This window comes from Cricetulus griseus, chromosome 4 (genome assembly GCF_003668045.3).
Source record: "Cricetulus griseus strain 17A/GY chromosome 4, alternate assembly CriGri-PICRH-1.0, whole genome shotgun sequence".
Lineage (NCBI taxonomy): Eukaryota > Metazoa > Chordata > Mammalia > Rodentia > Cricetidae > Cricetulus > Cricetulus griseus.
The window spans coordinates 165302164-165329903 of NC_048597.1; the positions used below are offsets into that span (position 1 = coordinate 165302164).

Consider the following 27740-nt stretch of genomic DNA (forward strand, 5'->3'; position numbering starts at 1 on the left):
TGCCTTTAACCACTGAACCATGTCTCTAGCATACCTACATTGGTATTTCAAATAGAAGCGACAGATTGTTCAAGTTTACCAAAATAAAGAAAGAAAGAAAGAAGAAATTTTTATTTGTACTGTCAATAGGTTTTGGATATGATGATTATTTCTTTAAAAAATTTTTAATAGAAAATAATAAAAAATGAAGTAGTTGATGTTGAATATAACGCGGCCCAAGGAAGTCCCATTCACTTCAACAGTGTTTGTGATCACATGGGACTGTCTACAGCTTCTCAATCAGCACAGCAGAAGCACCTCCTCCTCCATTGCAAATACTGGCCAGACCAAATTGTCCTCGCTTCAAGGCATGAGCCAAGTGAACAACAATCCGGGCTCCAGACATCCTAGGATTAAAAAGATTTGGTTCTTTAATGAAGGACAAAATTCAAGACTAACCAGAAAAGTATCCATTCCAAATGAACTTCTTGAAAGCTTTGTTACCCAGAACTTGTGGCTGAGTTAACTACTTTTAAGTCAGGAAGAGGTTACAGCTCTTATAAAAGCCTGGGTTTAGCCGGGTGTTGGTGGGGCATGCCTTTAATCCCAGCACTCGGGAGGCAGAGGCAGGTGGATCTCTGTGAGTTCTATAAGAAGGCAGGCTGAGCAAGTCATGAGGAAACCCTTTCCTCCCCAACTTGCTTTGTTTGTGGTGTTTCATCACAGCAGTAGAAACCCTGACTGACGAGGATACTTAGATTTCAAGCCACACATTTGCTAAGTCTGTGTGTGTTCACTGTTGGGTGTTATCTATCAAAAATGATATTTTTCTTTTTCTTTTTCTTTTTCTTTTTTTTTTTTTTTTTGATTTTTCAAGACAGGGTTTCTCTGTATTGCTTTGGAGGTTGTCCTAGAACTTGCTCTGTAGACCAGGCTGGCCTCGAACTCACAGAGATCCGCCTGCCTCTGCTTCCCGAGTGCTGGGATTAAAGGGGTGTGCCACCAACGCCCGGCCATGTATATCTTCTTAAGGATGGGAAGGAAAACTGCTAATCAAAAACCAACAGGAGTGATGGTAAAGCAGCTGATAGAAATATAGAGGCAGCTATTAACATAGGTGGGATTGTTATGGTACTCACCCAATTGGATGGCCCAAAGAAACAGCTCCTCCATGGATATTCACTTTTTGGGGATCAATCTCTAGCATTTTAATGTTGGCCAGTACAACCACACTGAATGCTTCATTTACTTCCCACATGGCAATATCTTCCTTTTTCAATCCTGCATATTTCAGAACCTAAAAAAATTTTTCAGAGATGGTTATCCAGATATTTAGCAATCAACTTAATTTTCATTATTTCCTGGAGATTTTACTTTTGGTTTATATTTCCCCTTGATGTAGTTAATTTCTTAAATAGGAAGGGCTTTTGTTTTGTTTTCCTTTTGAAAGGATTTGTTTTCAAATTTTGCTTTTCTCCATATTGTAGTTAGAATTTTGTTTGCATTACATTATGATTTCTACTTTTCAGAGATACATAAATTTTTATGTCATTGGACATTACACAAATGTTTGGAAAGGTGCATTCTCCATATTAAAGTACATCATGCCATTATGTCTTCTTAAGACCTACCTTGCTGGCTATATGTTACTTAGTTCTATATTCTTGTAGAGTTTGTCTGTTCCCATATGTCCCCTCAGTTTCTTTAGAAATACTGTGGGATTATCTCAGGCACAAATATGTTTTAGGAAATCTTTGATCATGTTTTGTTTCACTGGTTTCTCATCTTGAGGGGAAGGGATTTTTGTGCTAATGATTACCTTTATGATAATAATACCTTTTTAAAAATATTGCCAAAGCCCTTTTTCTTTAGAAATTTTACCATTGGCTACAAATCTAGTACGTTCACTTTCAAAGGTGTCTGTTCCTGTCTGAGATCTGCAGCCTCTATTCTTACGTCTACATGCTGCCTTTAGCTGTGTACTGTTCTCAGATGTCAACTCTATCTGGATGGAGTGGTACACAACTGCAATCCTAACACTCTGGAGGCTGAGATAGGAGGACCAGCCCAGACAACATATCAAGACCTTCTCGTACAAACAAAAGATCAAGCTGAATATATCCCTTATAAGCATATATTTGCTGAATACATCTAAATTATCTGAGCCCTAAGTGCCCTGAGCATTTTTCTTTGCCTGTGACCTTAATGTCTTCCCACAGGCTTGGTATGTCTGCCTTTGAAAGCACAGGCAACAATGTGAGTTTATTGTGGCTAATGTTACTCTTTCCTGCAGGACATAGAGTCCATGGTTCCTTTCAACATGGAGAAACCTCTGCAAGCAGCTATTTCCTTTGTATTCTAGACCTGGCACCTTTCCTTTACCACACCAGGTGTATGCATTCAGCATCGTTTTTACAAGTGATCTAGCTATCCACTTCTAATCGGTTCTAATGAAGATGGAGTTTGAGGTTTCCTATCAGTTGCTATTTTCTGAAGTGGACAGACCCAATACCAAATTATCTCTGCTTCTGCAAATGAACATTTAAATGTAAAAACTGCAATCTCAATATAATAAGCAAAGCACAAATTTGCAGAATCAGTATAGGCCCCTCACCTTTTCTTACCTTAGGTACAGCATATGCAGGCGCAACTGGAAAATCAATAGGGTCTACAGCAGCATCGGCAAATGCTGCAAAAAGAAACACTGTTAAACCCTTTCACATACACCCAGAGCTTCATCCTTATATGTAAGACTTAAAAGCAAAGCTAATAAATAGATGCACACTGCCTAGTTTATTCTATGCCTTATGTGACTATATTTGCTCTTTTTTTATTCTTTAAAGCAGAGTCTCACTACATAGCCCTGCCTGTGCAGTAACTTACTCTGTAGACCAGGGTAGACTCATATTCAAGACATGCCTTCCCTAACCTGAGTGTTGGAATTAAAGGTGTGTGCTATCACACCTAGCTACACATTTGCTCCTTCTAGAAGATCCTATTCTTAATAAAATTATTCTTGTCTCTAAGACACTGATTTGCCTGGGGAGAGGTTAAAGAGGCAGTGTCTAGGGTAGTAGTTCTCAACCTTCCTAATGCTTTGACCCTTTAAATATAGCCCCATGTTTTAGGAGTGGGCACATGTGTGGCATGGCACCTGTGGAGGTCAGAGGATAATTTGTGGGAATGAGTTCTCTTCCTTCTACCATGTGGGTTTCAGGGATCCAACTCAGGTCATCTGGCTTGTCAGGAAGCACCTTTTACCCACTGAAATAATTTGTCAGCCCCGTAAGTCATTATATAAAGCAGATTTTAACAAAAATATGAAAAGAATGTCTATGCCAATCAAAAGAGAAACAGCCAACTCCATTACTATGTGTTTCCAAGGAGAGACCCTGTTTTCAAAACTAAAGATGAGAAGCAATTGAGAAAAGCACCCAGGCCTCCAGAGGGAAGATCATACATGCACACACAGTTTTTTTTAATTAAAAATAAATAAATAATTAAAGACAGTCAAGTGGGGCCTTGTGGTACAAGCCTATAATCGTAGCCAGGGATGCTATGGCAGACAGATAACAAGACCAAAAACAGAGAGTTCAAGCCAGCTTGCACGGCTAAAGTGAGACCCAAAAGGAGGGCAGAATACTTGCTTAGGATGTGTGTACTGGCTAGTTTTATGTCAACCTGACACAAGCTAAAGTCATCTGAGGAGGGAACCTCAATTGAGAAAATGCCTCAATAAGATCAGCCTGTTGGCAGGTCTGTAGGGCATTTTCTTAATTAGTTATTGATGGGAAAGGACCCAGCCTGTTGTGGGTGGTGCCATCCCTGGACTGGTGGTCCTGGTTCTGTAATAAGGCAGAATAAGAAAGCCAGAAGTAAGCCAGAAGCAGTTCTCCAATGTCTCTGCATCAACTCCTGCTGGAGTTCCTGTCCTGACATCCTCTTACGATGAACTATAATGTGGCAGCATAAGCTGAATACACCCTTTCCTGCCCAGGTTGCTTTGGTCATGGTGTTTCATCACAGCAATAGTAACCCTGACTGAGACAATGTGTAAAGCCCTGGATTCCCAATACCAGAAAAAGAAGAAAGGAAAAATAAGGTGAGAACATCTACCTGCAATTCGTGCTAGTGGCTTAACGTTGAGCCTCTGGGCTGCATCTGCAGTCATGAGAACCACAGCAGCTGCTCCATCATTCAGTGTGCTGGCATTGGCAGCTGTTACAGTGCCTGAAATCAACAAAACATGAAGTCACATATTCTCGCTGAGTCCATCCTCTGCACTCCCACAAAAACCCACAGAGCATTGTCTGGATTATTAAATATATAGACAAATTATAGATAGACTTGGAGATAATTTATGCCCTGGGGAAACATGCATAGAGCCAGCTCTACAGTGAATGTCTACCATTCACTGTGCCTGGTGGGAGTTTCATGGATTTCTTAGAGGTAGCTCAGACACATGGTGGCACTGGTATGTGACCATCTCTCTCATGGTCAAAGAAAATCCAGCAACAACCCTGTATTAGTCTACTTTATATATCTTTTTATTTTTTTTTAATTTTGGTGGGTTTGATTTTGTGGAGGTTGTTTGTTTTTGTTTTGTTTTGTTTTGGTTTTGGTTTTTGGAGACAGCATTTCTCTGGCTTTGGAGGCTGTCCTGGAACTAGCTCTTATAGACCAGGCTGGGCTTGAACTCACAGAGATCCGCCTGCCTCTGCCTTGAGACAGGGTTTCTCTGTGTGTAGCCCTGACTGTGCTGGAACTTTCTCTGTAGACCACGCTGTCCTCAAACTCAGATCTCTTTGCCTCTGGCTATTTTTTTTTTTTTTTTTTGAGACATGGTCTTACTATGCACCCTTGGCTGATCTGGAACCCACAGAAATCCACCTCCCAAGAGCTGGGATCAATGTAGTACATCATCACATCCAATTTAACATGTAGTTTTGTTTTTTTAGCATTCTTGTTTGTTTTGTTTTTTGTTTTACAAGACAGGGTTACTCAGTGTATCCCTGGCTGTCCTTACTCTGTAGATCATGCTGGCCTGGAACTCAAAAGATCCACATGCCTCTACATCCAGAGTGTTGGGATTAAAGGTGTGGGCCACTAACACCTGGCAATATATACTCTTACAATAGAATTTTTTATGACACTGACAAAAGATGACTGATCATTTCTATACTTAGAACTGAGCAATTCTATCAAGAAAGGGAAAACTAAGCCAGGCGTTGGTGGCACACGCCTTTAATCCCAGCACTCAGGAGGCAGAGGCAGGTGGATCTCTGTGAGTTCGAGACCAACCTGGTCTACAATGCTACACAGAAAAACCCTGTCTTGAAAAAACAAAAATAAAACCTTACAATTTTAAACTTACCTTAAAATTGTATTATTTGGCTAATTTTATTTGAATAAAATATTCTAAAAATGTCAAGTAACATCTAGATGTTTTCTACAATTACTTTGATTAAATTGTGAGACAAGGGCTATAAAGAGATATTTCAGCAGTTAGGAGCACTAGCTACTCTTCCTGGGGACGTGGGTTTGGTTCCCTGAACCCAGATGGCAGCTCACAACTGTAACTCCAGTTCCAGGGATTTAGATGTCATCTTCTAACCCTCATGGATACCAGGTACAAAGTGGTGCACAGACATATATGCAGGCCAAACACATGTAGAACAAATATTTAAAAATCGTTAGGCAAATCCAAGAATAAAACTGCATATTAACTCAGATTTTTTTCATTGTTTGATTTCTTACTACTTACCATTTTCTTTCTGGAACACAGTTTTCAGCTTTGGTACTTTACTAAAATCAACACGCTTGTACTCTTCATCTTCTTTCACCACCACATCTGGTTTACCTAAAATTGAGATACTAAGTAATCACCCAGTCAAGACAACAAATGGCCCCTCAGGAAGAAACTATTATACATGCTTTAAGCCATTTCTTTTTCTTTTTCTTTTTGTAGGGGAGGGGTTCTAGGCAGGGTTTCTCTGTGGCTTTGGAGGCTGTCCTGGAACTAGCTCTTGTAGACCAGGCTGGTCTCAAAATCACAGAGATCTGCCTGACTCTGCCTCCCGAGTGCTGGAATTAAGGGTGTGCACCACCTTTAATGGCCAGGCACTTTAAGCCATTTCAAACAAGTGTTCATCTAGAATGTGAAACCTTATCAACAATTCCCATTATTTCCCATCCCATCCCACCCCCCTTTTTTTTCTTTTGAGATGTGGTCTCTGTGTGATCCTGGGAGTCTTGGAGCTCAGTATGTAGACCGGGCTGAACTCAAATGCACATATATCCTCCTGCCTTGCCTCCCAAGTACAAGTGCTGTGATTAAAGGAATGTGCCTCCTCACCCAGACCTCACTGTGTACTCCAAGGGTAGATGCCCAACCAGTGCTGCATAAACCAGTGTTCTATCCCCCAGACACAGTGATGGATCACTCTGGGAAGTAACCCAAACCAAGCAATAAGTTTGACCATGGATTTATCCCAGTGAAGAAGGTGAGAAGGCCCCTTCTTTGACTCTGAGCACAACACATGTGGCTCTAGAGGTAGATGCCATTCATCCTTCATTACCCTAGTAGGCTTCTATTATAAATCCCTTTTAAAAAATACTTTTTGGGGTCAGTGAGATTGCTCAGCAGACAGAAGTGCTTGCTATACAAGCTTGACAACCTGAGCTCAATCCCCAGAACCCATGTAAAGGTAGAAAAAACAAAATAACTGATTTCACAAAATTGTCCTCTGACCTCCACATGCAGGCCATGGAGCATGTGTGTGCACACATATATGCATACTAATAATAAATGTGAGCAGGGATGCATACACAGCTCAGTGGCTAAGAGCATACACTAGTCTTCCAAGGGACTCAAGTTTGATTCTCAGCACCCACATGAGACAGCTCACAACCTCCTGTATCTCCAGCTCCATGAGCATCCAACACCTCAGGCCTCTTCAGGTACCTGTACTCCTGCATAGGAATCCACACACAAAAAGAATAAAATGTTTTTAAAAATAAATTTAAGAAATGTCAGCTAATGTGCTATCTATTACATGAGAAAGAATTGTAATAAATACATTATCTTGAAAACAGTAAGTGCAGCAGCTTTCTACCAAGCCTGATGGCCTGACTTCAATCCCTGGAACACACATGGTACAAGGAAAGAAGCAACTCCTGCAGGTTACACCACAGCATGTACATGCCACATAAGCACAAAAGCAAAGAAAGAAATGTAAAAAGAATTTTATAAAAGTAGTAAGTTTCGTGCACTGTGTACCTGGATGAACTGCTACCTTTGACCTGTAACCCTTCTCTTTTTTAACTTAAGCACAATTGTTCATGTGTTCAGCTCACATGAACAGAGATAACACTCATTTAAAATGGAAACATCAATTCTACAGCACAGAAAATCCATTAAAAGTAAACATCTAGCAGTGGTGCCGCATGCCTTTAGTCCCAGCACTCGGAAGGCAGAGACAGGCAGATTTCTGTGAGTTCAAGGCCAGTCTGGTCTACAGAGTGAATTCCAAGACAGCCAGGGCTGCACAGAGAAACCCTGTCTCAAAAAACAAAACAAATAAATCAACAAAAACCCAAACAAAAAAGTAAAATCTAACTAAGAAAATACAAATGTCTAAAAACTAGAACTCTATGTTGGAATGTCTCCTCTACCTTTTACTGACACGGTGACAGGAATGACTTCATCTGCAAACTTCCCTGCATCCCAGGCTTCTTTACTTCTGCTGTAAGAGCTGATGGCATAAGTGTCCTGCTCACCTCGGGCAATACTCAGCTTCTTTGCAGTATTCTCAGCACAGTTACCCTGAGAGATGTGAAAAATTACCTTTGTATAACTCAATGGTTAGGGATTCATTTCCATCTCTCTAAATTCCCTTCCTGTATTCTAGGCCACTTCTCCTTTGTGTCTTGTCCTCAAATAGTTGCAGGAAAGAAACAGAATTGCCGTTTTAGGAGAAATACCCCACTCAAGTGTGGGGCAGCTTTTTACTAGATGATACATGCTAAAGAAATGGACAAGGTTTTTAAAAAATGGTGTTTTTTTTTTTTGCTTTTTTGGGTTTTTTTTTTTTTTTTTTTTTTTTTTTTTGGTTTTTTGAGACAGTTTCTCTGTGTAACAGCCCTGGCTGTCCTAGAATTCACTCTGAAGACAGGCTGGCTTCAAACTCACAGACATCTGCCTGCCTGTTCCTCTCAAGTGGATTAAACGCATGGGGCACCACCGCCCGGCTGTAAAATATTTTTATAAAGTGAATGAAAAAAAAACATTTATAGAACCCACCCTAACTCAGAATTTAAACTATATGTGCTATGCAAAGTCAAGCATTATGCATTAAGTGGCACTCCCCATTAAAGCAGCATTTGCAGGTCTGAGAGACCTCAGCAGTGGAGAGCCCAGACTGTTCCTCTAGTGCACCCCAGTTAGATGCTCTGGCCAGCATCTAAGAGTGCCTCAAACCCACCAACTCCAGCTCCCAGTGACCTGACACCCTTTGGCTTCCATGAGCACCAACACACACACATATACATATTTAAAAAGTAGCTCTTACCATATGAATTTTATTGTAGACATCAGTCAGCCCATCTTTTACAATCAGGTCTTCAAGTTTTATCCCACCATACGGTGTTGCTCCTCTGCTCATTACATACGGGACGTTTGACATGCTCTCCATCCCACCTGCCACCATCACATCCTGCTCAGCAACACAACCAAGCCAAGGTCAGTTCAGAGTTGCCCATCTATTGCACTCTATATATACAGCTATCAACAAATGAGTATTCAGCGTGGCTTTACTAACCATAGTTACACAGTGAATGCCCTCTTTGCCACTTGACCCTTATTGTAAGAAAATGGTTTAAAATGTTCAGTGACAATTAAGAGTAAAATTAAAAGTTGAGTATGGTGGTACACATCTATAATCCTGCACTTAGAAAGCCGAGGCAGGAGGATCAGGAGTTCAAGTTCATTTTCAGGTACATAGTGAGGATGAGGCCAGCATGGGCTAATTGAAACACTGTTTCAGAAAACATAAATCAAACAAAGAAAAAGATAAGAATTGGACAAGGAAGCCAAGCAGTGGTGGCACACACTTTTAATCCCAGCACTTGGGAGGCAGAGGCAGGTGGATCTCTATGAGTCTGAGGCCAGCCTGGTCTACCGAAGGAGTTCCAGGACAGCCAAGGCTACCCAGAGTAATGCTGTCTCAAAAAAAAATTGGACAAAGCATTTAATAACTTCCAAAAATTTAAATCGTCCCTCAGTAATTTTTTAGGATTTATTTATTTTTAGTGTTTTCTCTTTTTTGTTTTTAAAGGTTTACTTGTTTATAATGTATATAGTATTCTGACTGCAAATGTTCCTATAGTGTAGAAGAGAGCACCAGGTATCATTATAGATAATTATGAGCTATCATGTGGTTGCTGGGAACTGAACTCAAGACCTCTAGAAGAGCAGCAAGTGCTCTTAACCTCTGAGCCATCTCTCCAGCCCTATTTTTAATATTTTTAAGCTGTCTTGTTCACTGTTCTGTTCTTATGAGTCCTAACTTCTCAACAGAAAATGATCAGATTTAGTAACAAGTCTCCCACATATCAACCTGCCCAAAGTTACTCCACTTTTAAGTAGCAGTACTGATGGTATTGGGGGTGGGGAGCTGTGAGAAAATAAATTATTCCTTTTATGCCTTCTATAACTGTGAAGTTTGCAGGGTGTGCACATGATGTTTGTATAAGGTCCCTGTCACAGGAGCTCAAACCTCAATGCACCCGTTTCTTCTCTGAAAGTATGGTTTGGTTTTTTTCTTGTTTACATTTTCTGTATGTTATGTGTATGAGTGTTGTGGAATATTAGTTTAAGATGTGTTACATTTATTTATGCTGAGGAACATTTGTTTAATGATGCAAAGATGTGTTGAATTCTTTTGTTACATTTGTTTAACCTTGTAAAGCTGTGTCATTTTGCTAGCCCAAAACACCTGATTGGTCTAACAAAGAACTGAACAGCTATTAGCTAGGCAGGAGAGAGAAATAGGCGGGGCTGCTGAGAGGACCAGGCAGATGCCATAACAGGCTGGAACTCAGATGCCCTCATTAATAATTTAAGTTAGAAAAGCTGGCAAAAAAACAAGCCAAGCCAAGGCCAGGAATTCATAAGTAAGAATGAGTCTCCGTGTATTTATTTGGGAGCTCCGTGGTAGACCCCCAAAGACTAAAAATATGACAACTACATATGGAAGTTTTGCCTGTCTGTATGTCTGTGCACCATGTACATGCCTGATATCCTAGAACTGGAGTAGAAATGATTGGGAGCCATGTGGGTGCTGGAAACTAAACACACATCCTCTGGAGGGGCAGCCAGTGCTCTTACCACTGAGCCATTTCTCCAGCCCCACAAGTATGTTTCTTACATATGTGAGAAATAATAGGAAAACATGTCACACAAATTTAGCCTGGTTGTGATACACAGTGGTAAGCTAGAGTGTCTAGAAATTCTCATAAAGATCTTTGTCTCACTTTAGCCATGAACCTTTGTATCTGGCTACTTCAGTATGCTTCCTTCTGAAAATTGATGAAGTGTTAGTTGTTAGTTCTTAAGTCCAGACATGGCCAAAACACAGCCTCTGATTGCCACAGTACTCAATGAGCAGCCTCTCTCTTCCTCGGTCTTAGACAAAGATGACATTCCAATCAACAGGCCTCAAGCTTGCAATCTTCCTGCTTCTACCTTACAAATGCTAGAATTGGGCATTGTTTAACAGAAGAGGATCTCAGGGATGGCATTCAGTTTCTAGCACCCACATCAGACAGCTTACAAGCACCTGTAACTCCAGCTCCAGGCATCCAGCATTGTCTTTTGGCCTCCCGGGTGCCTGTCCACATGTGGCATTCACTCACACAAACAGGCACACAAAAATAAAAATAAATCTTTAAAAATTAAAGGGGGCTGGAGAGGTGGCCAATGGTTAGGAGCATCTGTTGGTCTTCCAAAGACCCAGACTCAGTTCCAAGCATCCACATGGTGGTTCAGAACCATTCAATAGGATATTCAATATTCTTTTCTGACCTCCATGGGCACCAAACATGCATGTGGCACACATACACACACACACACACACACACACACACACACACACACACACATATGCAGGCAGAACACTCATACACATAAAATAAATAAAGCGAGTAGAAGAAAAGCTAGAAATGTGGCCCAGCAGTAAAGAGCATGTGCTGTTCTCCACAGGATCTGAGTTTGATACCCTGTATCCACAGAGTGCCTCATAACTGTCTGTAACTGCAGTTCCAGGGGATACAGTGCCCTCTTTTGGCTTCTGAACACCAGGCATACATGGGGTTCACAGACATGCAGGTAAACAATCACATGCATACAGAACAAAGAAAGACTGAATCTCACTGACACAGCATCAATGTGCTTACATGTTTACCATTTTCTAGGATTTGGAATTAATTGTTTTAAGATAAAACAAGATGTTTCTTATAGCTGGGCAATGGTGGCGCACGCCTTTAATCCCAGCACTCGGGAGGCAGAGGCAGACAGATCTTTGTGAGTTTGAGACCAGCCTGGTCTACAAGAGGTAGTTCCAGGACAGCCTCTAAAGCCACAGAGAAACCCTGTCTCAAAAAAACAAATAACAAAAACAAACAAACAAAAAAGATGTTTCTTACCTGATGTCCACACATGAGATTTTGAGAAGCCATCATGATGGCTTTCATTCCTGAAGCACAAACTTTGTTTACCGTGGTACACGGAGTGGAAATTGGTAAACCTAAAGCCAACATAAATCATACTTTTGGAAAACAGAAACACTCATTTTTCAAACAGAGCTTGTGACCATAACCTACAAATTTTATTTTCTGTAAGAATTGTGCATTTTCTAATTTAGCTAAAATAACCTTGACATTTTCAAGAATATTAAGTATAAAAGCAAACGTGTGTTCATCGTACCTGCACCCAATGCTGCTTGCCGTGTAGGGGCCTGTCCTTCACCCCCTTGGATGACATTCCCCATGTAGACTTCCTTTACTTCTTCTTTTGGGATCCCTTTTAAAAACAGCAAAAAGGAATGTCCTGGATTTATTCAATTTCTTTCTTTTTAAGATGTTGCTCATTTTAATTTTATGTATATGGGTGTTTGTCTGTATGTATGTCTGTATACCATGTGCATGCAGAACCCAGGGAGGCCAGCAAAGAGCAGAGGATCGTCTGGAACTTAAGTTGCAGACAATTGTGATCTGACATGTGGATGCTGGAAACTGAACCTAAGTCCTCTGGAAGAGCAGCCAGTGCTCTTAACCTGTGATTAATCTCTCCAGCCCCAATATTCAATTTAATAATTAAGATTACCAAGCAAGTTCTTTTGAGTTTTGAGTTGCATTTCTATTGAGCACAAGGAAATGTAAATATGTAGGAACCACGTAATTTCTAAGTTATATATACAGTAAACGCAAAAGTGTAGTTTTTTTTTCTTTATTAATCCTTACTCTTTTGGGGGCCTACCATCCAGCTCCCAAATAAATCACACAGGGAGTCTTATTCTTTTTTATAAATGCCTAGCCTTAGCATGTCTTGCCAGCTTTTCTTAAATTATCCTGTCTACTTTTGCCTTTGGGCTTTTTTCCTTTTCTTATTACTAAGTCTCATACTTTTGCTCTTAACTCTGGGCTGGCTGGGTGGCTGGGTGGCTGGGTTTCTGGGTGGCTGGGGTGGCTAGCCCCTGATGTCCTCTTCTCCTTGTTCAATCTTGTTCCATCTATTTATACTCTCTGCCTGCCAGCCCCACCTATCCTTTCTCCTGCTTAGCACTATTGACTGTTCAGCTCTTTATTAAACCATCAGGTGTTTTAGATAGGCAAAGAAACGCAGCTTCACAGAGTTAAACAAATGCAGTATAAACAAAAGCAACACACCTTTACATTTTAAACATATGTTCCAGAGCAAACAAATGTAACACACCTTTTATTAAAAAAAAAAAAAGATTTTATTTATTTATTATGTATAGTATACAGTCTTCTGCCTGCATGCCAGCAGAGGGCACCAGATCTCATTCACGGTGGTTGTCAGGAATTGAAATCAGGACCTCTGGAAGAGCAGGTCAGTGCTCTTAACCGCTGAGCCATCTCTCCAGCCCCTAAATGTAGCACACCTTAAAATAATATTCTACAACACAAAACAATTATGTGTCCCCCAGTCATTTGCCCCTCAACTCCAAACAATGCAATCACTGACCTGCCTTTTCAATGGCTCCTTGAATTGCAATAGATCCAAGCTTAGTGGCTGGCTGAGAGGCAAGGCTGCCCATGAAGGATCCAATGGGAGTTCTTACACCACTTACTATAACTACTTCCTGGCAAGGCAGAAAATGGTAAAAATTAGCATAGGCATACTCAAATCCCATTTCATTTAATAAAAATTCACACCCAGGCCACTTATGAATAATTAGTTAGCAAGGATTAAAATAATATTTGAGCACCTGGAATACACCATGACACCACAATTTATGTCACAACAGAAAGACATGACTGGGGTATAGCTCAGTGGTAGAGTACTTGTCTAGGATGCACAAGGCCCAGGGTTCAGTCCACAGTGGCTGGGGGAGGAGGGTGCAGAGTTCGAGACCAGCATGGTCTCCAGAGTGAGTGCCAGGATAGACTCCAAAGCTAAACAGAGAAACCCTGTCTCGAAAAACCAAAATAATAATAATAATAATAATAATAATAATAATAATAATAATAATAATATAAAAAATAAACAACAGTAACCAAAAGCTCCTTTATTGAAGAAAACTCTGGGCTAACAATACAGATGTGTAGGCTACATGGGACAGTATCAATTAGGACACAGCCATAACATGATTTCCTAAGCTACAAAATAAGAAAACGTAGATAAAAGTCCTCATCAATACTATGAAGCATATTTTCCTCACATTTGTATTCTACAATCTCTTACTAAACAGTAGATATATTAAAAGGATGAAAAGATTTGGTGTCTCTTTGGAAACAAATAAACAAAGGCAGAAAGCAGTAACTAGGAAATGAAGTAAAGTCCCTTCTGGTCTACCCTTAGTAGTCAATCTCTCTCTTGTCAAGTCTCCCACATATCCACTGCTTTGCACCACCCACAATGCAATGGGGGCTCCTCATAATAAAGGAAAAATATTCCGTAGACTTAGAGGGAAACTGTTTTGTAGTGGATTATAGAGAATTATTCATGGACTAAATGAATGAACTTTTGTGATAATGCAGAAACTTAGTATGTGCATTGCTAGCTTTCCCTAACTGCATAATCCTATTAATCTTCAAATATATTCAAGACATAATCCTATTAATCTTCAAATATATTGCAATAAATATATGCAACTGTGCTTTTGTTTGTTTGCTTGAGATAGGGCTGGTAAACCTCAAGCCTCTGGCCCCACCTTCCTGAGAGCTCATGCTGCAATCATGAACCACCATGCCTAACAACATGTGTGTCTCTACTGGCAACATTCCTTTAAATTCTTGAAACTACAAGGTGTTATTTAAATGTATACTTACATTCAAAGTGGGTTTGGATGCATAACTTCGATCCAGGCATCTTACTTCCTGCAAGATAAATGTTTGTTACAATATTTTAAAATTCATCCATTAACTTCATACTTAGCAATTATGAAATAGAATTATTCTGAAAATCTAATAATATGTTGCTTTCATTTTTACACTTTTTTCATTTAAACTTAAATTAGAAACAATCTTATTTTACATATCAATCCCAGTTCCCTCTTCATTTTTAGACTTTTATTTCCAAGTTTTATACAATGTATAAACACCTCTTTTATAAATCATAAAGAAAATGACTATAATAAAGATTACTTTTCTAATAAGCTGTTCATTGAAAACACACTTTTTAACTTCTGATGAATTGCCACTTTAAAACTATTTTTAATGTTATTTATTTTTATGTGTATGTTATTTTGTATACACATATGTCTGTGTACCACATTCATGCAGTGCCTGTGGAGGACAAAAGGCATCAGATCCCTTGGGGCTGAACATATAAATGGTTGTGGGGTGTTAGGAAATTGAACTAAAGTCCTCTGCAAGAACAGTCAGAACCACTGGGCTATTTTTCTAGCCCTTAAAACTGTTTAAGTAAATATAACAACAACAAAAGATTCCTAATTATAAAGTAAATACTTACTACAATTTAGTGGTTTTGTTTGGTGCATTTGTTTTGAGAGTTTTGTTTTTGGTTTTGAGACAAGATTTCATGTAAACCAGGCTGGCTTCACACTCAACTCTATAGTGAAAAGATGATACTGAACTTCTGAATGTCCTGCCTCTCTGCTTCCCAAGTGCTGAGATTACAGACTGGAGCTGCCACGAGTGGAGTTTTGGAGATGGGGATCAAACCCAGGGCTTTGTGCATACCAGGCAGCATACTCTTATCAGCTGAACTACCTTCTCTAGCCGTGGGCTACATTTTTGAAAAAGCCCAGGCTAACCTCAAATTCATTGAGAGCCAGAGTCACCTTGAACACATTCCTTCTGCCTCAGCCTCCTGAGTAAAATAAAACTTAAGTTACAACTAACTTCTTTCTTTTTGTTTTGTTTGTTTGTTTGAGACAGGGTTTCTCTGTGTAGCTCTGGCTATCCTGGCACTCATGCTGAAACCAGGCTGGCCCAAAACTCATTGAGATCTACTTGACTCTGTCTCCCAAGTGCTGGGACTAAAGGTGTGCACCACCAACACCCGGTCTAAGTTTTTAATTATGTAATATTACAGGTTCACAGTTCTCATTGTTTAAAACTTTAGTAGGCAGGAGACTGTGGTTAAGAGGCTACACTTTCAAAGGACCCAGACTGGGTTCGAGCATGCACATTAGGTGTTTCACAACTACCTGACTCTAGTTCCAGGAGATCCAACATCCTCTTAGGACATCCATGGGCACTGGCATACACATGGCATATGTGGCACACTCATGCATGCATGCACACACATACCACCACCCCCACACCAATAATAAATATTTTTAAAAGACTACTGTATTGAAAATCTATTTCTAAAAAAATTAAGTAAAATTGCTATTACTCCCCAAGCCCTTCCAGCAAGTGTCTCTTGATTTACAAAAGGCAAGCACACCTCATATAATATGGCCTATATTGCCAGGTAATTCTTATGAAGTAAAAGAGGGGGTGGGAGTATAGCTCAGCTGTAGAGAGAATGCCTGGTATGTGTTAGTTTCTGGTTGGCCCTCAGTACCACACTCAAAGGAACAGAAAGAAAGACTTCTTAATTCTTTCCACACTATTTGTAGAAACAAATGTCAACAATGGAAACTCTGAAAATTTAGGGCAGAGTTCAAAGCCCTAAGCAATCTGAAATTGGATGTGACATAAGCCAGCCTAACATTCAAAACCACTGAATATATGCAGTAGCATATATTCAACTGGTAGTTACAGTGTGCAACTATAGCTCATGAAAAAAGCAAGAAGTAGCCCACGAAAGTCTAGACTTTCAAGTGATCCAAGAAGTTAGCTTTTCACAGAGTAAACAAAACACTTTGTCCTAACAGAAAGCTATAGTGGGAAATTACCAATACGGAGTCAGGTAGAAATATAAGGGTATTTAATAGGGAAAAGCCTTACTTACAGAACGACCTAGCCAGCCGGCGTGGCAGCAGTCTGTACAGCATGTCCCAAAGTGAAACCAAAAGAGCAAACGCAGTCACACTACGTCACCCCGACCACGCCCTCATAGGCATGGTCAGGCACACCTGTAGCCCCTCATAGGCATGGTCAGGCACACCTGTAGCCAGCCCCTAAGTAGGCGTGGCTACAACTTCCCCTACAGATAGCAGATAACTAAACCTTTCAACTTAAAACTCAAAATAAACAAAACATAAGTTTGACGATGGAGTTATAAACAGGAACAGTCATGGTAACGAAACTGGTTTTCACAATGAATGACAGAGGCAGCTGGACATGAGCATATTTCTTAGAATAGAAGTGGCTGCACAGCAATGTGTAGGGGATGCTATAGCCACGCCTGCTTAGGGGCTGGCCACAGGTGTGCCTGACCATGCCTATGAGGGCGTGCTCGGGGTGATGTAGAGTGAGGGGCATTCAGGTGGCTGGTTTCATTTTCGTTTCACTTTCAGCTTGCTGGATGGCTCACTCACTCTGTAAGTAAGGCTTTTCCCTATTAAAATCCCTTGTATTTTTACCTGGCTCTGTATTGGTAATTTCCCACATTATTCTGGTGTCAGAAGTGGGATATTGGAAATGTAGTCCCCATTTGGGCCAGCCTGTGGGTCCCACCGGGACAGCGGGGCCTAGGTCAGGAAAGTGCACTCTCTCCACAGGTGCTCCCTGCTCACAGCTGACCCAATGTGCCACACAAGCGTGTTCTGGCTGCTGCTGAGCTGCTCAGAACAGTCTGCCCAGCTGGGAGAGTTCTACAGACCTCCCATGGTTTTACCAGCCTGGACTGTGGCAGCCGAGTAGGCCTTGGCTTTCAGCAGGTGCTGTGGCTTCCCCTGGCTGCGACAGCCATAAAGCCGCATCTTTTTCAGTGGTTGCGGCCACCAGGCAGTATACTCTCTAAGATAAACACAGCCACTTTTGTGACCTCTCTCCACCGCTGCCACCATCTTGCCTGACCAACCACTGCCAAACGCCGCACCGAGTAGCTGAACGCGTGCACCACCTGCTGGTCAAAGATAGTCAGTGCATCTGGAGTAGAAATCAGGTAAAATTATGGCAGGATATTTATCATTTGCTAAAATTGGTAATATTTTTGCTTATTACGTGAATTCAATGTTTGAGGAGGATACTAATTTGCCAATTACCGGCCTATATGCCATAATAGCAGTTAGCATGCTGGTACAAATAATATTACTAGCCAGAGGACTCAGGAACAGGGACAAGGATAACCTCACCACCTACTTACAGGAAATAACAGCTTTACGCAATGAGGTTTTGGAGAACAGATTAGGTCAGACCACAATTGTGCAGCAAGTGGAACAGAAATTGGATGATAAGTTTGGCTCTGTGTCCAATACGCTAAAGACAGAGCTGTCTGTCACCCAAGATGAGATGCAGCGTATTTATGATAAGATAAACACAGAGAGATCCTCCATTTCTGAGGCGTTAGAGGCTAGGCTGTCAGAGGACCGTGATGAACTAAAGAACATCTGTGGCCAGCTAGAAACTCAGATGTGCGCGGTTACCCAGAAACTAGATGCAAAGGTGCAAAATACCCAGGATAGTGTTGAGGAATTGGACAATGCCATTCAATCAATTATTGAAGCATCTAAAGTAGCAGGTCACAAATATGAGTCTAGATTCTAATATATGGAAGATAATTTACAGTGCAGGGCTGATTAGACAGATCCATACAGTCGATTGCTGAGGACTCAAAATCAACAAATCATGACCTTGAATCTAGACTCCAATACCTAGAAGGCAGTTTCCAAACCATCCAGATGCTGCCTAAGGACGACCATATTAAAGACCTAGAAAAACCTGTAGAGGAGCAGTTAGAGCAATTTACAGATTCACTAACATGCTTGGAAGCTTTTATGATTAAAAAGATTGAAACTTTTCATGAGGATATCATTCCTAGGCTTAAAGATCATTGGGATGTCTCAGAGGCAGAATCACTCCAATCTGAGGCACCTACTCCACCCAGGTATCATGACTATTCTAAGGTTGTTACTCGTATACCATTAGTGTACCCAGCTACCATGGTAGAAAAGCCAGCTTCTTAGAAACAACCTCAGGGACAGATGGCTTACGTATGGCAACCTATACAGCTGAAGGATCTTAAGGATATTAAAGAATCAGTTGGCTCATATGGTCTCCATAGCCCATACGTAAAACAGCTATTATATTCGTAGGCAACCTTTAACAGGGTGACACCCACAGATTAGGAACGATTGGTAGCAGCTGTACTTGAGAATTCATGCCAAATCCAGTGGAAGGCATTGGTGAGGGAAGAGGCGAAGCTCCTTGAGCGTCAAGGCATAAAGGAAGGTTTTGAAGCCCCCCTAGATAAGATTCTTGATGAGGGTATTTATGCTAACCCACAGGCTCAGGCTGAATTTGACGACCATATACTGTCTATACTGTCCCTATGCAGGAAAGCAGCATTAAATGCCTGGGATAAGGTTCGTGAGTCAGGAGAATGCCTAGAAGCTTATACCAGAATAGAACAGGGACCTACAGAACAGTTCGAGGACTTCTTACAAAGAAAGGTTAACTAGAGCAGTAGAATTACAGGTAACAGATCCTAAAACAAGACAATTAATTATATATACAATAGCTTATGAAAATGCAAACCCAATATGCAAAAGAATACTTTTGCCTTTAAAGATCAGATCAGCTCCGCTAGAAGAATGGGTTTTGCATGCAGCCAACATTGACTATAATGTGCAAGATACTGGAGCTTGGGTAGGAGAAGCCATCTCGAAAGGTTTAAAAAGGCAACAGGAGATTAAAAGTTCTAGAGGTGAGGATGCAAGGGCTTGGGAAGGAGAAGCACCTTACAGAGGTCAACATAGGTATCAAGAGGCTAGAGGTTACTACTACTATGAACCAGAACCTTGGGTAGGAAAAGCCTTCCTCAGGAGACCACGAAGGCGCCAGGAACCTAGATGTTTCAGCTGTGGTACAATGGGACATATTAAGAGAAATTGTAGACAAACGAATTCTAACAATGCCTCATACGGAAGACCACTGCCTTCTGGATTGTGTAGAAGATGTGGTAAGGGCAGGCACTGGACCAATGAATGTAAACTTTAGAGTTTCTGTATTGTATCAAGAAGCCAATTGATGTAATACAGAAAACAGAAGAATTTGGGGACTACCTTTGTCTTTTTTGGCTCTTTCCTTCAAGGTGAATACTGTCTCACAATCATTATTTTTCCACGATTGCCTTTTCTAGTATACATACTTACACAAGCAAACATTTCTCTGCTAACTGTTTATGTTTGAGTCCCACACAGCCAATGAAGACCTGCCTGACAGCAATTCCTGGACACCCCAGAAAGAAAATGGGCCGCACCTCCTCGACTGCACTGGATCCAACCTTCTCCATTTCATCTGACACTCTGGCCAAAGGTTCGGGTACTGACTTCAATCAAGTTGAGGATTTCAAGGGAGATCTTCAGTCAAGCGTATCCCATCTAACATGGACTGGATACAATACATTCAAGACTTTTACTATACTAACATTTTCTTCCTACAGGACCCCACAAGGATGTCGTCATCCCATTTCAGCAGGAAGTAACTTGGAGAATGCTACGTCCCTTTTCCCCCATTGTTGTCACTTAGGATAGTGTACATACCCAGTTAGGGACAGCTTGCTATTGTTTATGGTTGGGATTGGAAGGAGGTATTCAGGCTTGGACACCTCTTTCAGATGGCTTTAGGATTTAGTTAAAATAGACATAGTTAGGATGTGACATAAGCAGATTGTTGTATCTTCTTATATTTCACCTTTATGATTGTTAATTTTGGATACTTTACACTGTTAAGTTTTAATCCTCTTTTAGACTAAAAGGGGAATTGTAGAGGATGCTGTAGCCATGCCTGCTTAGCAGCTGGCTACAGGTGTCCCTATGAGGGTGTGATCAGGGTGACGTAGGGTGAGGGGTGTTCAGATGGCTGGTTTCGCTTTCAGCTTTCTGTATGGACTGCTGCCCTGCCAGCTGGCTAGGTTGCTCTGTAAGTAAGGCTTTTCCCTACTAAAATCCCTTGTATTTTTACCTGGCTCTGTCTTGGTAATTTCCCACATTGGCAATGATGTTTCTCAATGTAAGTGTGAGAGTATATGATAGGGAAATGCCATGCAACCAACACTGCTATTCAAACAACTTAGTCTAGACTGATTTTTTTAAAGAATCTTTTGTGTCTACTCACAGCCTTGGACTTTTTTTTATAATTCATTTAGCTTTATTTTATATGCATTGGTGTAAAGGTGTCTGATCTGGAGTTACAGACAGTTGTGAGCTGCCATGTGGGTACTGGGAATTGAACCTGGGTCCTCTGGAAGAGCAGCCAGTGCTCTTAATCTCTGGGCCATCTCTCCAGTCCCTAGATTGATTTTAAAATGTCAACATCATAAAATTTTAGTATATCTTCTGTTTTGAAGAGGTTTCCAAGGTCTTTGTTGTGTCATGGAAAGATTGCCAACATGCATCAAACTATCTGATCCTTCTTTGTTCAACAAAACCCTTGAGCTTACTTACCTTAAGAAGGCATTATAGAGACTGAGATCTGTCACCATGAACCTTATACTCCAGCAGCAATACAAGATTGTAGAGAAGTAGTGCAGAAATTACCTGGACATATTCCTTAGAGTTTGATAAAAATTATACAAATAGTACCAGAAGGAAGCTATCCTTGGGTCAAAGGCAAAAGATTTCTTGGTTTGAGCAGTGGTCTTCAAATCCCAGGGCTCCACTGAAAAGCATGTTTCATCCTACTGTTTAAATATAATATTAACACAATACAGGATACTAGTTGCTATCAAATTAACCTGTGTTTATTCTAACTCTGAAATAAAACAGCTACTATCTCTTTCTATACTTGTTTTAAAAATTGTTTTAGAGTCTTACTACCAGATTCCCCCCTACTTCAGACTCTCAAGTGCTAGGATTACAGATGTGACACCAAACCCAGTCTTGTATCTGTACTTCTTAAAGACTGTCATTAAGTTAGGAATCTACCAGTTTGTTTTTACTGTCCTGAGCTTAACACAACCCTTAAGTACCGTGCACACAGCCATGACCAGTAAAAACATCTATGCTCAAGAAGGCAAGGCCCAAGTGCATCTGCTCAATGGCAGTACTCGCCAAACACACCCTATATACACATAAATCAGGCTGTTGCTTATATGTAATCTGCTTGTCTACTATCACACTGTCTGCAATATAACTCTGAATAAAAATTCTGATATGGTAAAGATGCCAGTCATTGCTACCAGCCACACTCTTCCTCCACAGGTGGCTGCCTTAAGTCCCTACAAGACAACTCCATCACCAGCTCTGAGAAGAGCTGATGGCACCAAGAATGGATGGACTTATCCAGTTGACATCCTGAGAGCCTATGTCAGTTGGCAATGGGTACTTAACCTGAATCCCTATGAGGGGTTGAAGCCAGTCAGACGTCAGTCAGCCAACACCATGTAAAAGCAGAGGTTAGAGACCAGAAAGAAAAGTCACAAGTAAGTAGAAAATGAAAAGAACAGCACAAACATTCTCAAGAAATGGGGACATGGCACACTGCAAGAGGCAGGAGATTCCATGGTTAGTGATTTTTCTACTTAGGGTTTAGCAAGGCCAGCTGCATTTGTTTCCTATCCTTGAATGTCCAAGAATTTTTTTAATAATTTAAGAATTTGTGTATTATACCTGTTCTAGCAGTTCCCTTTCTGAATGAAGGGTGTATTTAGTGGTAGAGTGTATGCTTACTATATGAAAGCCCCTGGCCCTAATCCCAGTATCACCCCCAAACAATGCCCTTAGCTGCTGTAAAGTGGGGATGTGTCCATCTTTACTTGGTTTTTCTTCAATTGTCTGGTTCATTTTCACTGAAGGGTCCCTCATGCCACAGGCATCCTTTCCTATTGTGTGTCATTTCTCCCTCTTCCTTCTGGATCATTCCATACACATGTAAATGCACTCTTGTCTGACTCCATTATCTCCAGCACACATTACAGTGAACTTTGACATTGTCCATACTGCCTGCAATGTCTCCTTGCCCTTGCTTCCTGTTATCTTTGTCAGTTTACCATTGTTGGCTCTCAGCAAGGTCAACACCATCTGTAGAGCAAAATCAAATAAACACTTCAGAGACTGCACAGTAGCCAGTGAGAGCCACCCTGGGTTAACATCTGTATGCCTCCACATGGAAGCTGTCCTGTTTAGTAAGTGGTTGTCCATATGCACATGCAAAGCTATTTTTATGAAACATATGCATACATAGTAATAAGTGTGGACCTGTATCCATGTATGTATGTGGCTCTAGTCACCAGCCTGGGTATGTGGCACAAAACAATGGTATACTTTTATGGACTTGTATACACTGACACTATCACCACTTATACTTTTAAAAATTTCATTTATTTGGAAAAAATAAATGTTTAACTACAATCTTTTCAACCTCAGCAAACAGGATTCTCCTTTCTTCTTTGGGAAATATCAGCCTGTTTTTATTGAGTACTTCACAGTAAACCATGTAGACTAACTTTACTTGGGGTTTTGTTTTATTTTGTTTGTTTGTGACAGAGTCTCACTATGTAGCTTGGCTGGACTGAAATTCACTATGTAGACCAGGCTGAACTCAAACTTACAGTGCCTCTGCCTGCTGAGTGCTAGGTTAAAGGTGTGTGTGTGTCACCATGTGCAGCATTTTTTTCCTAATTAAACATTGTGTGTGTGTGTGTGTGTGTGTGTGTGTGTGTGTGTGTGTGTGTGTGTGTTATCATGGTACACACATGTAAGTCATTGGGAGTTAGCTGAGAGAGGAAGAGTCTCTCTTGTTTCTGCCACTGCAGCTGGCCCAAGAACTTCCAGGCAATTCTACCTCCATCTCCCGTCTCACCGAAGGAGGCTGGGAACACAGATGTGCACTACCTCATCCAGCGTTTAATGTGAGGCCAGGATCTGAACTAAAGTTGACACTTTTGCCCACTGAGCCATCTCTCTGGCCCATTTCTATTCTTCATGTCTAAACTCAAATGGCAAACCCTATAGGATCTTCTTTAATTACTTTACTAATTTGGGCCACCAAGGATGATGGCACACACGTAATTTAGCATTAGGAAAGCAGAGGCAGGAGAATCCTGAGTACAAAGCCAGCTGGCCTCCCTAGCAGATTCTAGGATAGTCTAAGTTACAGTCAGACCCTGTTTCTAGATAATATATAACAAAGTTGACTTCTATTTTTTAACTCTTTTTTTATAGTGACACCATCATTTCCTCCTTCTGAGTAACTTTGCCATCTTAGAAGTATGTATCGAACACTGTTAGTGCCAGGTACTGGTGGCGTACACCTTTAAACCCACCACTCAGGAGGCAGAGGCAGGTAGATCTCTGAGTTCGAGGCCAGGCTGGTCTACAGAGCAAGTTCCAGGACAACCAGGGCTGTTACACAGAGTAACCCTGTCTCGAAAAACCAAAACAAAAAACAGAAAAACAAAAACAAAAAACAAAGGAACACTGTTATCATATCTTGCCCCTCCCCCACGCATAATGCAATCACTCTGAAACCAGGATTGTGGCTCTTGTTCACCAATACATCCCAGCATCAAAATTCTAAAGAATGAATGACAGAATTCAGTGTGGTGGAACTTTCCTGAGATCCCAGCATGTGGGAAGCAGGGGCAGGTAAAGCACAAGACGGAGGCCAGCATGTAGTGAGACTCTCAAAATTAATAACAATTGAAAAAGGAACACTGAACTATGTGATAAATGTGCTAAATGAATAAAACCAGTTCAGGCAAGCACAGATCAGCCTCACAGCCAACCCAGGAACCCTACCTAACCAGATCTGGCAGAGGAGGGACTTCTATCTTGCTTCCATAGTATCCTACGCACATTCTTCCTCTCTTTATAAGAGAGAGAGTGTGTGTGTGTGTGTGTGTGTGTGTGTGTGTGTGTGTGTGTGTGTGTGTGCTGGAATGCATGTGTGCATGTATGTTTTGACTGCATTTTATGTGCACAAGCATGCCTGCTGCCCAAGAAATCAGAAGACGGTGTCAGATCCCTTGGAACAGAAGTTACAAATGGTTGTTAGCTACCATATAGGTGCTGGGAAACTAACCCTTATCCTCCACAAAAGCTGCCATTGCTCTTAACCACTGAGCCATCTCTCTAGACCCTTTAATAACTCTTAGATTTATTTTATTTGACCTGTGCACATTCTTTTTGCTCCTCCATGATATGCCTATTTAACTTGAAATGGCCCTACTCTCTTCCCACTACATGGTGATTTTGCTTATTTATCTCTGTGAAGGCTGCAGGTGCTAAACAAGCATCACAACAAAGTCTGATGTTTACTACCAAGGCTAAAGAACAAAATCCGAGTAATACCTTAAGAAAGCAGCAAAAAAGAAGAGGCCAGAAGTGACTGCAGCTTATCTATTTTATAGGGTGAAACGACTCTCCTCAGCATGGCTGGAGAATGAAAGACACCAACTCCTTGCTCCTGTTTTTTAAACCCCTCTAGTGCTGGGATTAACGGTGTGAACTATAATTCTGTTTTTGACTGATTCAATCTTGTGTAGATCTGGGTGGCCTTGGACTCACAGAGATCTGTCTACCTCTCAATCCTGAGTCCTAGGATTAAAGGTGTGTACCATCACCTCCTAGCTTCTGGCTGCTGGGATTAAAGGTGTATGTCACTGATGCCTGATCTCTATATACTGAGGATGGCTTTGCTTTTCTGAATCCTCAGTCAACCTTTAATAAATCATAAATAATATATCACTACACTTACACACAGGAAGAGCAGGGGGCAGGGCTGAGAGCAGAGCTCAGTGGGAGAACAGTTGCTTAGCCCCAGTGTCACTCCTCAGAATTAAAAAAAAAAAAAAAATCAGTGCTGGGAAGAGACACACTTAAGTCACTAGGACCCAGAGGAAAAAGAATATTGAGAAGCCTCCAAAGCCAGGACTGAGAGGGTAGGAGACTCACGATCCTTAAATTACATTTGATACTATGCAACAATCCTCCTTAAAACTCCTATTCTAAACTTTGATCAAATTTTATTCTGGTTGCACTGTTCTGAGACAAGATTTCACTATGCAGCCCAGGATAGTCTCAAATTCGCAATCCTTCTGCCTCAGCTTCTTCAGTGTGGAATTACATAAAAAATGACTCCACTACCCCAGCTCAGGCTCACTATTCTCATGCTGAATGTAATTTGCACTTAGTTATAAAGTCTTAAGCTTAAACTAAGAAGGCTCTGCACACTTTTGTTTTGACACACATCAAGTACCTGGCCTATCTAATTAATCTTGGCAACATTTACTTGTAATCTCAGTTAACCTGATTTCTCTGTAATTCCTCTAGCTATCCCAAAGGAACTAACAAACTTATCAAGGACTCCCCTAGGCATGATGGCCTGCTCTTTCAATCCCAGCTAATCCAGTGTCTAAAATAGGTGGTTGAGGAATTCAAAGTCATTCTGACCTACACAGCAATACCAAGGGGGGAAGAGAGAAGGGGGGGAGGAGAAAAGGTAGGAGAGAAGAGGGAGGGGAGTATTAGGAGGGAAAAGACACTAATATCTTTCTTGGGAACACTTATTCTCCAGAATAGAAAATAAAACATCCTTCTGGCTTTCTTAGTATTTCAGTCGTTCAGGATTTAATTTTATTGTTTTATTTTTCTGAGAGTGGGTATCCCCAAATTGCCCACGTGGGTTGGAACCCCAGCCTGTGGAGTGGCTGGAATTGCAGACACCAGCAACTCAAGTAAGATTAATTTTATGCTTCATTTTCCCTCAGCTTCCACCCCCCACCACAGTCCTCATGCCCTGCATTATTCTTTTGCAATCTCTTGCATAGCACTGCTCTCTTGATTCAGCTTCTACTGCCAGAACTACCCAGTTCTGTGAATCCTGATTATTATAGAAACAAAAAAGTCAACCGTCCAGGCCTAACTGCAGACTCTTAGAAACGTAGGTAGATTTCAAAGCTTCCTATTGCAACCAAACTGTAAACGTCAAGCTTCATAACCACATTATAGAGTTTCTCACCCATTCCTAAGACTGTCAGGCATCTTTCTGGAATGTAACATTTGCATAATAAAGGTCTGTCACTGTAGTGTTCCCCAAACACAACAAGCAGAAAAGAGGCACTCGTTCCAAATATAATTTATTTTTGTACTGTCTGAGTAGCCATCTTGTTAAAGAGCAGCTGTATAGTATCTTTTGATTGTCACATAGTGCCTCAGTCCTGATAAGAGCAATAATTAAACCAACGATTAGCTACCGGATTGGGGGGAGGGGGAGAAGCACGGACAATAAACTCACACGTATACTTTAAAGAACTTCTCCGAAACTCCTGGGCCTGTAAAGAGTCTCGGCTCTGTACAGCCTGGGATCGCACCAAGCCAGCCAGACCCAGGCCTTGCTGCCCAGGCCGGTGTGACAGGAGCACAGACGGACACGGGGACACAGGGCCCCAAGGCGCGCGTGGGAGGCGCTGTTGCCCGCCATCCCCTAACCCCAATCCCAGGTGGCTCTGGTGGGGCTTTGCCGGAGGGCGGAACCTTGGACGGGCGGGGACGGGTTCCCCCGGAATTGACCCGGCTCACCTGCAGCAGCCCTCGAAGCAGAGGCCGGCGGACGCCGCCGCGCAGAGCCGCCAGAGCAGCCATGCTGACGCGAAAGGCTGTCAAGGGCAGAGAAATGCACTATGGCCTCCTTTTCACACCAGACACCCCGAGACGTCGCGGCGGACCCGCCCCAGGTCTCTCCTCCAATAGCAGCCCGAGATCGCTGCACTAGCTGGGGATTGGCCCGCAGCCCTGGGGCGGGGCCTGGCGGGACAGAATTGACAAATGACCAACGTGGCTTGACATCTGTCTGATGTAGTGTAAACCGCGTTTGACCTGTTGACGCCTGTGATTTCCGTACAGCTTAAGACTTTCCATTCACTTAACTGCGCCTGACCGTGTGACTGTGTTAACCCAGACAAAGGATATTGGTAAATGTTTCCAGCAGTTCCATTTTTA

The 27740-nt window shown here is 41.5% G+C and overlaps 1 protein-coding gene across 2 annotated transcripts; it reads right to left on the minus strand.

Moving 5' to 3' along the window:
• Positions 1-84: 84 nt before the first annotated feature.
• On the minus strand, positions 85-27474 carry Acat1 (acetyl-CoA acetyltransferase 1). Of its 2 annotated transcripts, none has more exons than XM_027415084.2 (12): positions 27321-27474; positions 14551-14598; positions 13244-13361; positions 11963-12058; positions 11683-11783; positions 8550-8693; positions 7654-7804; positions 5744-5839; positions 4096-4209; positions 2604-2668; positions 1119-1276; positions 85-386 (listed from the first exon to the last, which is right to left on the minus strand). In XM_027415084.2, exons 1-12 carry the CDS (start codon positions 27381-27383, stop codon positions 266-268), a joined length of 1275 nt encoding a protein of 424 aa, XP_027270885.1. In that variant the 5' UTR covers positions 27384-27474; the 3' UTR covers positions 85-265. The 2 variants fall into 2 exon arrangements, with proteins under 2 accessions (XP_027270885.1, XP_035299592.1); XM_035443701.1 differs by lacking the exon at positions 27321-27474 and adding an exon at positions 20060-20107.
• Positions 27475-27740: the final 266 nt, after the last annotated feature.

Bases quoted from the DNA above. Each gene is read 5' to 3' on its own strand.
- Acat1 (XM_027415084.2), bottom strand. From the start codon at position 27,383: ATGGCTGCTCTGGCGGCTCTGCGCGGCGGCGTCCGCCGGCCTCTGCTT. The intron at 14,599-27,320 runs GTGAGCCGGGTC...TTTATCTTGCAG, and splicing joins TGCTTCGAGGGCTGCTGCAG to GAAGTAAGATGCCTGGATCG. The intron at 8,694-11,682 runs GTAAGAAACATC...GTTGCTGAGCAG, and splicing joins ATCTCATGTGTGGACATCAG to GATGTGATGGTGGCAGGTGG.